The sequence below is a fragment of the Lolium perenne genome, chromosome 4 (assembly GCF_019359855.2).
Source record: "Lolium perenne isolate Kyuss_39 chromosome 4, Kyuss_2.0, whole genome shotgun sequence".
NCBI classification, from domain to species: Eukaryota; Viridiplantae; Streptophyta; class Magnoliopsida; order Poales; family Poaceae; genus Lolium; species Lolium perenne.
In genome coordinates this window covers 171260553-171272296 of record NC_067247.2, presented here as the reverse complement: position 1 = coordinate 171272296, position 11744 = coordinate 171260553, and the positions used below count along the sequence as shown (strand labels likewise).

The following is an 11744-nucleotide window of genomic DNA, read 5'->3' as shown; positions in this document are numbered from 1 at the left end:
TCATACCATTCAGCACTTCTAGCTAAATCAAGGAAAATTGGGTCAGGATAGATCAATATTTGACAGAAGCACGCGGTGGTTGACAGATACACTTGAAAAGACCACGGGTAACTTCAACAAACGTGTTAAGATCGATAGAACAACATAGTCAGGGTCATGCATACATGTATCTGACGTCAACATTGGGGGGAGGAGGAGGAGGAGGTACAGCTTACAGAAGGTAAATATAAACCATTAACATACAAATACAGTGTGTTGTTCAACATTCCAGGTACAAAAAATCAAACCTCTGGACATGAGGCATTAACATATAACATACAGGGCAGTGTTTATGTTCATGGCTGGCAACACCAACGCCACCAAGTGTACATTCAAAATGTCTACAGACTCTTTTATCACACAACCTATACAAATGGTACCAGTCCTCCACCTCTCGCTCTTCAGCTGAACCTAATCATCCTCATCCTACCCGACCATAATATACTGTAACCAGTAAATTAACTCAGTACCTCGGCTAGGGATATTGCTCGCCAAAATTGTCCTGGTACCAAAAGAATATTAATTGAAAAACCAATAGCCCAAATCTACAACTTCAAAGATACCTCGGGATCATCGTGCATCCCTGTGTAAACTGAAACAATCGACAGTCATCTATGTTCTTCAAATGCAAACTGTAAATCCCTCAGTAGCTTCCCATTGGAGGCATCCCGTATGCAGGCATCGGACCAGGACCCATCGGGGGCATACCCATTCCACCCATCGGAGGCATGCCCATCCCGCCCATCGGAGGCATGCCCATTCCGCCCATCGGAGGAGGACCACCCATACCAGGTGGTGCAGGCAAAGCGAGAGGGAGCAATTGAGCATACATGTTCTGTATAACAAAATCCAACGTGTCATGCTGGCTCTTTAAGCATGATGAATAGCAGGATATAACACAAAAAAGAATAGTACTCCAGATTACCTGCTGAGCAACAACGTCCTTCTGTTCCTGCTCTTTAGCTTTTTCTTCTTTCTGCGACTCGATCCTATCCTTCACCAAGTCATCTACCTTGCTTGTGTACTCACGGATGTACTGAATGCATAACAAGAACGCTATTACAGCAAAATGTATGTAACTGAACATTTCCAAACATACAGACGGAAATAAGATACCTGTAACAGGTAGGGGAAAGCAAAGTCCAGCATGTTGTTCGTCCATGCAAGCTCAAGGGCAACATCCGCGCGTATCAAGTCATAGCAGATAAAGAGGCAAGAAGCAAAGCATTCTTTCTTTCCCTGCAACACACAATCGGACATGCTTAACCATTAGAAATGCAATGCTGCGCAGATAACTGGTGCTGCCAAAACAATACAATCCGGTATCAAAGTGAGATGATTTTGTTGGTATGCGACGTGTATGCAATTTTATGGAAGGCAAATAATATCATTAAAACAAGCAGGAAAAAATCCATTGCAATTATCTAGAAAGATGGTGATGCTATTGGCACATTTTGCATACTTGTTACTCAATTGCGAAAAAAGTAATCCAAACAGAACATGTTCTTTACACAAACCTGCTCGATAAAATAGACAAGCAAATCCTCTGAAAGCTCGCGGTCACCAGACTGTGAGCATGTCTCCATGCAATCCTTGTACATGTTGTCTTTCTTCGATAGGGCAATAGATTGCTTCCATCTGCCAGCTTTCTTGTAAATGTAGGCAGCAATCCTCCTCATCTCAAGCAATTCATGCTTCTCAAGCTGATCCAGCATTGAAGACACAGATTATAAAAACAGAAACACCAACAACAAGCATTACAAAATCATCTAGTTTTCTTTCTTTTTACCTTCTGGGCAAGACCTATCTGATCAAAGTTATCATGCATGTCAACTGATTCCCGGAGCCTCTCATAGTCCTCCTCTTCAACATATATCTCATTCAAAGCTTCATTGACAGCAGAGACATTGTTGCTCTGAACAGCCACCATGTATGGTTTCACAAGATGTAACTGGCCAGCCTGTATAAGGAATAAAAGAGTAGTTGAGGATTTAGTATAGAATAAGCCTATACACCAGAAGAGACCCTTCCCATACACAACAAAAGATCTTTCTAGAGGCAAACCTTGCGCATTATGTCGACGACTCTTGTGTGATCCAAGCGAAGTGCAAGCACATTGAGAAGATCATTGATGAGATCAGGGTGTTCTTGCAAATAGAAGTGCACGGCCTTGTAATATATCTCAACATTTGCAACCTTAACAGCAACATCCTTAAATTGCATATGCTCCCATGCGTCTGGAGAATGGTTCATGATAGTGGTGGCAGCATTGTCAAACTCATCATATTGTATGTATAGATAAGTAAGTTCTTTCCAGTGTTGCTGTTCATCACAAGCACGGATAAGCTTAGGAATATTGAGACGGGTGGAGAAAAGCTTGATGTGTTCCATGAGCTTCTCGTAGCGGTATCTAGCATAAAGGACTCCCAGTTCTGTAAAGATGCCCATGTGTGCACGTTCAAGTCCAAGACCACTCTCCATGAGAGAAATGAGTTCACTGAAACATCCCCTGTTCTGGTAGTATTCACTCACTTCTTCCAAGTCATCAACCTAAACAAAAAGGAATGTCAGAAAGGATTAGTTAACAGCTCCTCAAGAGCTACGAACATAGATTGATCACAAACTTTGCTTCAAAGAATAATAATATTCCAGCTTATATATACCTGAATGATAATGTTGAGACCACATATTTGTGCTAGACGGAACTCCTCCGCATCAACACAAGCAAAGCATACTTCTTTCCATGTTTTAGCGCTATTAGCCTTGCGAGCAGCATCTACAGCTCCTTGGAACTGCTTCAACTTGACTAGGGTGACAGCTAACTTAGCCCAGTTCGAGATGAAGGCATAGATAATCTTTGCAGCTTCATAAAGTTCTTCATCATACAGCCGGTCACCAACATTTTGGAGATTGGCAACATTTGGCATAAGAATAAACTCCTCAATGTCGCTGAGCCTATCGATCTTAGCATATGCAAAGATGAGTTCTCCATCAACTTTGGGCTCCCTTGCCTTTTGCCTTACCATCAGCAAGTACTTGACTAAATCATGGTATACATCGGCTTCCTCAGCAGCACGGATGACATCAAGGAAATGTGTTGCATCATCTGCGCGGATGAAGGACTCAATAGCTTCGCTGACTAAACCTTCACGTAACTGGGCCTTAGCAACTTGGCTCCAAACAGCATCCTCTTCAACACGGAAAGCAAACTCTTCAGCTCTTTCAATGCTCCGGATGTTATCTAATAGGACATTGACAGCCTGCACATTTAAGTTGAACTTCTTGAATATGGCAAAAGCCTCCTCGTAAAGTTGTGCATCAACAGCTACTTCTCCGACAGCAGGGCCATCAAAGTTTTCTAGTCTGTTAACATAGTCCATGACCCTGGACGGGTCCGCCTTAATGGCTGTCAAGATGAGCAGGTTCTGAAGATTGAAGTTTCCACTGAAAGCAGAATTCTGAAGGACAATCTTCTCAAGAAGTTCAATCAATTCATGTGGAAGGTCAGCTTCCATGAAAGCCTTAACAGCAGCAGAAACTTGCTCTGGGCTCTTGCTTTCAGGTAACGCAGTAGAAACAACTTGGTCAATAAACTGCCTTCTGTATTCATTTTCAGGGAGTAGAACTTTATCCCACAGATCACTGTCCATTCTTTCAACCACATACCTGATAATTTAAAACACAGTACTGAACATGTAAGCAATGGCCCAGCAGATATAATAATTTCAAGCAATATTACATGGCATCAGACAAACAAGTAAACAACAAACTTAAACTTACCTAGCTTGCAGCTTGAACAGTGAGTTTTTGTTGGTCACATCAATAAGTTCATCATCACATTGTCCACGCCTGTAAGCAACAACAGCAAGTGTAGGATCCCGCTTTTCACAGTATTTACCGACCACACGTGAGTCATAGAATGGGTTGGTAGTAAGGAAATGCTCTGGGTTGTTGTTGCTATCAATGATAATTTTCCCAAGAGCATTATGGACATGCACATCTTGGCTACCCTCACTCACTAAGTGCTCCAAGAACTGTGTAAGCAGACGTAGGCGGTTCCTGATTAAAAGATCAAACAAATAAGACAACAAGAAAAGGTCGGAATCTGCACATGTACACAATTATAACTACTTTAAATAGAATCACACCTCTTCTCGCACTCATCAACTAGTGGCTCAACAGGAAGCAGAGAGCGAACAGATAGAATCAAACCCTTAATGAAATCTTCAGGGCACTCATCATCAAGTAGCTGCCCAACTACCAAAGGAGCATTTCCAGGGTTCACCTACAAACCAGACAGAGGGAAACAGCCATTCATATACTCAACACATCAGAATAAATGTACTCAAACAACACTGAGCCCAAAGATTTACATACCTTCTGTACATAACCTTCAATGTACCTGAGCATGTTATTTGTGTACAGATAGTGAGTCAGATCTGGAACAAAACCAAAGCGATCACAAACATTAATCAATGGGCGGGCATCAGGTAGTTTTGCTTCCATCAGATAGTTCTTCGTCTTCTCAGCATCATAGAAATTAGACTCTCTGGTTACACGCTCAACTTCCTTGATCTGTCCAGTCCTTGCAGCTGATTCTATATACTTGAAGTGAATATCTGGATCCTCACTGTTGCAGGCAAAGAAATATAATGTTAACATGTGGTGCATGAGAACAATGTTTGAAAGATATTAACATGTGGTTTAAGTACCTGGAGCTCAAATAGGATCCCAAGAAAAAGTAAAGGCCCTCGTAAGATTTAAATTGCTCAAATAGTTTTATGCAAGCATCAACTCCTAGCTGCTCAGAGTATTCTTTGGCAGCCTTCAGAGGTATTTGCAGGATTGGACACAAATTAGAATCAATAAAAAATAAACAGCAAGAATGAAAGTTATAAGGAAACTGAAAAGAATTACCTGCACAACTATTTGAAGGTTTCCTCTCAGATTGACCAGCAGAAGGTCCTTCATGCACTCTAGTGCCCATTCTTTTGAAAGGGTGCCAAAGAACTCAACGAGTGCCTGCGAAAGGATGTTCTTAATGGACAAGATAATAGTTTATTAATAGTCAAACATAACTGAATAGCACAAACCTGTGGCTCAATGGCGTGGGTATTTACAATGACACGTTTGATATCAGGCAACTCTGCATAGTGCTGTATCACAATAAAGACTTAATAAACTGTGAGACAAAGAGAATATGTCAACCAAAACCATGCAAAGATACAGACCTGGAGGGCTCGCAAGTACAACCCAGCCTTTTCACAGAGCTGAGCGATGCGAGGGCGGTCGTAATGACTGAACATACCATTAGCAAGAATGGCATCAGCAACATTAGGGTAAGTCACCAAGTTGATTTCCAAAACCTAAAATGAATTCAAACACAAGCTACTGAGCAACAAAGGAGGTAAAGCCATAAAGGTCTAGGGCAGTCATTCATATTTAAAAAAATTATATGTTAACCTTGGTTTGAAGAAATGCATGCTCTTCCAAGTTTGGTTTCAGAACATCCAGCAGAAAAGCCGTTGCCTCTCGTATCATATTTCTCTATTAACAAAAGATGCATGAGGCAAGACATACAGCCAAACTTACAAAGTAAAAATATGGCGAAAAAAATATTACAAACCAACAAAGCATCGATATGAATAGAAAGGATACCTGAAGGAACAGATCAGTTATTGTATTATAATCTAATGGGCAACCACCTTCCATTTGTGACATCATGAGAGCAAAGTTGACAGCACCCTGGCCAAGAATATATAGGATATGCAGTTAGACAAGGATGTATGATATCAAAGCACGGCACTGTTTGGCTTAAAGCATTGAACCTATTACCTGTGGATCTGTACGTAGGATGGTCTGGAGGAGGAAGAGGTAATCAGGAGTGTATCCAACCTGGAAACAGCAAAAGGTTTAGACAAGATGATCAATGTCCAAGGCTCCAAGCTAAGCTCGGGACTACCTATTGAAAAGAAGAATTCAGCAGTACCAAAGCAATATACCTGCTTCGAATATATAAGGATTTTGTCGAACTCCCTCCTTTCAGCAAAAGCAGCAACTACTTTAGGGGTTGCCCTAGCCTTTATGTATATTTTTAAGGCAAGGTCATTGTCTACCGTCTACACCAAAGCACCGGTTAGTGAACAATCCACACATAGTAGTTAATGAAATTTATGGAAGCACAATGAAATCTGTGCAATCGACAAACATCGCACAACACCTATATTACCTTAACAAGATCTCCTAGCTCTTCACTGCACTCCAGCTTGTCTTCTGCCAGCCAGTTCTCTAAAAGGTTCTTTTTGTTCTGATTGACAACAAGTCGAGACAACTCAAGAGACTCGTAAGCATTTAGCTTCCCTCGAGTTAGCAGTGTGCCAAAGTACTGCAACAGTGGAGGTGTTTGCCCAGCTTGAACAGGAACACTCTACATTTGAATCACACAAACAGCACATCAGCCAAGCAAAAGAACCAACATTTTAAGGTAAAAAGGTGTATACTTGCAATACGTGAATTTGCACTGAATCTCTTATCTAGTAATATTTCAAGTAAGGAACTAGAAGTGCACACCTTAAGCAGGTTAATAGTATAAGCGTAAATAATAAAGACAGGACTGTGTAATCATATCACTCTTACCTAATCATGCTTTCCATTAAGGACCAACAGCAACAAGTAAACACAAAAAGTTTCTCTTACATGGTAAAAAACTAACTGGGTTAAATTCAAAAAAAAAAGGCCATGGTGTTTTAAACATATTAGCACATTAGTCTTGCTGCAAATTCCGTAAAAGCAAAATGATCTGTAATGTCAGATATCAACCACGCTTTTGTAATTCACACAGTTTGGGCTATGAAGAACAGCTGACTTATTAAAGAGTACATAGGTAGGAACCAAGCTATGAAAAAGAGGAAAATAAATATTAACAGCTTCATATGCAACAAAACCAGAAAGGCACCTGAAATTTTGCAACAGTCTCGGGGGTTCGCAGAAGACCCTGAGGGGATTCTGCAGCCAGCTCCGCTGCTTCCTTGTATTTTGTTTGTGAAAACAGTTCCTGGAATCTTTGCACAACCTGCAATTCAGAATAATTAAAATTGCTGTTAGTCTCTCCACATGTCAAATGAGATTGACAATTAAATGAATACATGAATCCTTGAATTTTACAGCATATAAAGCGCTGAAATTCGTGACTGCTAGGGTAATGGTGCATGGAGTTTGAGACACTGAAATACCCACACCACAAGCATTGGGCACTGGAGCAAGATACGGGTGAAGAATGATAAGCTCAAATTCAGAAGTGTGCATTCAGCAGGAACGCAAAGTGGAAATTGAGAAAACTGCATAATGATGTTGACTACAACCTTCTGATGGAACATAATGAAACACATAAATCTCCGATCTAGCAACGAAATACTCACTGAACTCGTAAGAAAGTTTTATGCAAAAATAGAAGCTAGTTCTGCAAATGTAAAAGCACCATTCACAAAAGCATACTAGTTACGGAATTTACCAAGTTCTCTGCCCCAGGAAGATTAGCTCTTTTGGCAAGATTCACAGCTAGCTCAAGGTTATTTAACTGCAGGCACCAAAATGTATCAGAAATTTGAAAGGAATATCTAGTGTATCCATCGTAAAGAAAATTATGTAGTGCAAAACATCATACTTGACCGCTGACAAAAGGCACGACAGTTGCATCATTAACCGTGGCATGTAAAACCTGCCCTCTTCTGTTGATGGCATAAAATCCACCGGTTGTAGAAGACTCTGCTGTCAAGAATATAGGATCTGGACTGATTCTATTTCTATAAACTGCTGAAGCAGTTTCCAGGTCATACACAAACAGAAGTCCAAGCTTTGTAATTACGTAGACAAGGCCATACTTTTGAGAGATCTGTAATCAAAAGAAGAAAAACGAATTAGATATATTATGGTACCTAACATGGTATACTGCGTTTGGGACATAAAATGCACCTGCATGGCTACAGGAAAATCATCCTGGAAATCTGGAGGAAAGAAGAGATCGGCTTGCTTCTTGGAAAAGCCAGGTTTCCCTGCAATAAATGATTGAAATAATAAGAACACAGGAATTATTTTAAGTAAAAAAATTCAAGTTTAGTGGTTGCAGATGTCACTTGGAAAAAGGGTGGAGGATATAGGCTAATTGTACAAAATAAATTTCCAATGGATAAAATGTGACTGCACCATTTACAAGATGGTTGATTGTCTCAATTGCGCTCCACTAAAAATTTGAATGCAGAAAGAAATAGAAAGAAAATTATAACATGAAAGTTCTAGATGCAAACCTGGCTGGGCACCAAGTTCAATAACATGTAACTTAGAAGTAATCTGTCCAGCATTAGTTGCCTTCGAGGCAAAACAGATGAGCGTTGATGGATTCTCATTGCCAGGAACCTGGACAAGGAAAGTCAAGCACAGATGGTAAACACTAAAGGAGAAACGATAATTATAACCAGCACAAAACAAATGAATAGTACCTTTATTGTTGCAAAAGATGCTGCATGGGCTTCAAGTGCCTGGCTACGCTGCTGATCTACAGAGAAAAGCTGCATATTTCCCTTCACCAACTGCGGTCTCTGATAGGTTGAAAAGAAAGCCCATCAATACAAGAGGCACATATAACAAGGTATCATTTACTTGGTATTCGCTACAATAGCAGAGCAGATTACTTAGAATTATGCAAAATCATAATTTATAGTCTTGTACATAAAAGAGTGGTCAAAACCATCTAACAAACAGAAAAAAAATTATAGTGTGCATCATGTTATGAATGCTCTCTTGAGCATACCTCTGGAGCACCAGGTGCAATTCCAATAAGCACGAGCCACTTTTCCGCTGGATCGCACCTGTAGTTGATAATCTGATTATTGGCCAAATTAGCTGTCCTATCGAACATCTTGGCAGGTTCAGAATCTCCTATATTCCAGCAACAGCAAGCAACAATTGTCTTAGTTCCATATACATACAAGACAAATCATGCACAGCTGGAAATAGTACTGAAGGAGAGAAGTATGCATTGTCAGAGAAGTAACCTTCAATTGACCAGTGATAAACTGATGTCTGTGTTACCAAACCCAACAACTTGGGGGTAATCCATTTCCAGAACACAACCTGTGATTGTAGTAGAGAAGATATTTAAGATGATGCGTCAAGATAATAATTTAAACAAAATGACCAGGTATACTAGGAAAGACTTGAAAACTTTTACCTGCTCTGGCATCTGGTGCGACTTTACTTTAGTTTTAGCTTCAATATTGAAGATTTGCAGGTGATCCTGTGTTGTTCCAGGTATTTGTGCTGCAAATTTTAGTGAAAGTTTGTTACTGCTATTTGGAAACTGCTTAATAGACAGATGGATGTGGACAGATAGTAAAGGTTGAATTTAAAACGTAGAGTTATTATAGGTTTGTTTCTCCCATTCAACTATCAACTATATAACAGCCATTTCAACTAAATGATTTTAAGTTAGGCCAATTCTGATCATGAGAAAACACACCTTTGCCGCTATCGCCTTATTTATATTATTATGGATGTCAGAATTCATCCAAAGGAAAAAAAAAATACTGTTACACAGGAAAGCGCCATAGGTATAGAACGGTAGGCTCCAGAACAAGTTGCTTCAGTTTTATATTCAAGTTACACCCTGTCACAACTAGCTACCCAAAACAAACTGCAAAGGTAATAAGGGGACATTTCTTTGACAAAAATATATCATAAGCTACTGTTGTTGCAGTGCCAGTTTTAGGACAAGGCGTCAATTCAATGAGAGTGCCAGCCTAAAAGAAACTCACAATTTTAGATACTAAACTCTCCTTATCCCCTTATCCTAGGCCCAAACTATGGTCAGCTAAAGCAATTCAAAGTCATGGTGATGGACATTATAAACAAAACACATAGCATACCATGTTAGAATCTTAATGACTCACAAGCAAATGTAAAACTATGATCTCATTATACAACAAATAAGAAGCTACATTCACTCCAAATCTAAAGAAAATGTGAGTTTGAGTCTGTGATCTTTCATCAGAGGATGTATTTTCAAAATTCCGAAATGCACCTATCCATCATTAAAACTCGTAATATAGTATATGACCAACCGACTTTTGTGTGGTTGGGCAAAGTATCAGAATTAAGTATCGATCAATGCAACACAATCCTGCCAAACCATCATTCCTTTGGCTCAGAACTCCCACAGCATAAACGGAAGGTAAATGTGTTGCTAAAACGTAGTGTTACCAGGTCTGGTACATATGACAACAAAATTGCCAGGGCCACGCAAAACTAAGTGATCCCAAGCTGAAGCTTGATCTGAGCTGCGCACATTCATAGAAGACCAAGTGCACACTAAACTAAGAAGACTGGGAGTTGAGATCGTCGCCTAACTATTGCAGATCCCAGACGACGCGGCGACCAGACTAGGACGGATGGGAGGAGCTTTAGCAGGGGCGTCGTGAGAATGAGATCACGCGGGATTGGGCGAGATCTCGTACCTTTGAGCGCGAGGATCCTGGTGTTTGGGTTCATGAGCGCAGAGTCGGCGGTGATGGGCCTACGTAGGGGCTGGCTGGGCATGGCCATGTCGATGATGACGACGCTGTTCTGCGGCGAGGTCTCCCGGACGCAGATGTACCTGTCCGACTCCATGGTGACGTGGGTGAAGGTGACGAACTGCGGCGCGATCCCCAGGCTCGTCAGCTGCAACAAGCAACAACGCCGGCGCCATGGCAGCCGTATCAGCCAGTCAGTCGCATGGGTGCAAGCTAGGCTATCCTCGGAGATCTGATGCGACTTCCGACAGAGAGGGGTGTAATGGGTGTGTGGGTGTTACCGTGAGCGCCTCGCGCATGGCGATGGGCGCGTTAGCCGCCGCCATGGCGGCAGACGGCGGCGGCGAGAGCTCCCTGGAGCAAGACGGCGGGCGGGCGGGTGGTGTGTGCCCGTGTGTTGGAGAGATCGGATCTGAGGAGGAACCAACGAACGGGGCAGGAACGAGCGATGGAGTGTTTGGGAATTTTAGTAGTGCGTGCGGTGCGTGTTGGAGATGTTTCGCCGATTAGTCCTCCGCCATCTCTCTATTAACTGGCTTGAGCAACGGTATGGTAGTTAGCTGCGTCGGAATTTGGCAATTAACACATTTTTGTTTTTGCTGTTTACTTGGATTTTTACTATATTTTAGTGTTTTAGATGTGCTTAAGTATTAATGCTTGTTCATTAGTTATGAATCAATTTAGTTTAGAATATATATTGATTTATGTTTCGGCTTGTACATTGTGTGCATACATAGTTTTGTTCAAATCTTATTTATTAACCCATGTACATCCTGTAAGATGGAATTGTACATGTGTGCTAGTAGTGCCATGTATTATTTGGACCTTTAATTGATATTGCATAGTTGTGGCACATGCATGTTTCTGATTTGAGCTTGATCCCTTATCATACCATGTCTAGGTCTGACCTAATCAAACATAATGTTGGATAATTAGGCACAATTTTCATGATTAATTCCTAATCAACATGAACAGTAGCAGAGCAAATAGTACAACATCCATCACTAAACAGATCGAGATATGTCGCACGTACCGATCTAGTGGAGGTGGCGGTGAAGGTGTAGCAGACGATGTCGCGGCAGTAACGTTGTTGATGACAATGTTGTTGACGACAGGGACTACGGGTTGAAGTAGACGGCG

General features: G+C 41.1%; 1 protein-coding gene across 1 annotated transcript; it reads right to left on the bottom strand.

Moving 5' to 3' along the window:
* Positions 1 to 211: 211 nt before the first annotated feature.
* Positions 212 to 11076, bottom strand: LOC127294708 (clathrin heavy chain 1). Its single transcript, XM_051324581.2, has 30 exons — positions 10886 to 11076; positions 10548 to 10752; positions 9266 to 9354; positions 9090 to 9168; positions 8846 to 8973; positions 8535 to 8633; positions 8343 to 8451; positions 8011 to 8090; positions 7703 to 7930; positions 7550 to 7615; positions 6995 to 7111; positions 6269 to 6466; positions 6042 to 6158; positions 5875 to 5934; positions 5698 to 5784; positions 5503 to 5586; positions 5271 to 5405; positions 5133 to 5195; positions 4957 to 5061; positions 4752 to 4864; positions 4417 to 4669; positions 4188 to 4324; positions 3820 to 4098; positions 2703 to 3705; positions 2104 to 2589; positions 1829 to 1999; positions 1557 to 1742; positions 1156 to 1278; positions 965 to 1075; positions 212 to 874 (listed from the first exon to the last, which is right to left on the bottom strand). The coding sequence occupies exons 1-30, from the start codon at positions 10928 to 10930 to the stop codon at positions 683 to 685; spliced, it is 5148 nt and encodes a 1715-aa protein (XP_051180541.1). The 5' UTR covers positions 10931 to 11076; the 3' UTR covers positions 212 to 682.
* Between the last annotated feature and the right edge of the window lie 668 nt (positions 11077 to 11744).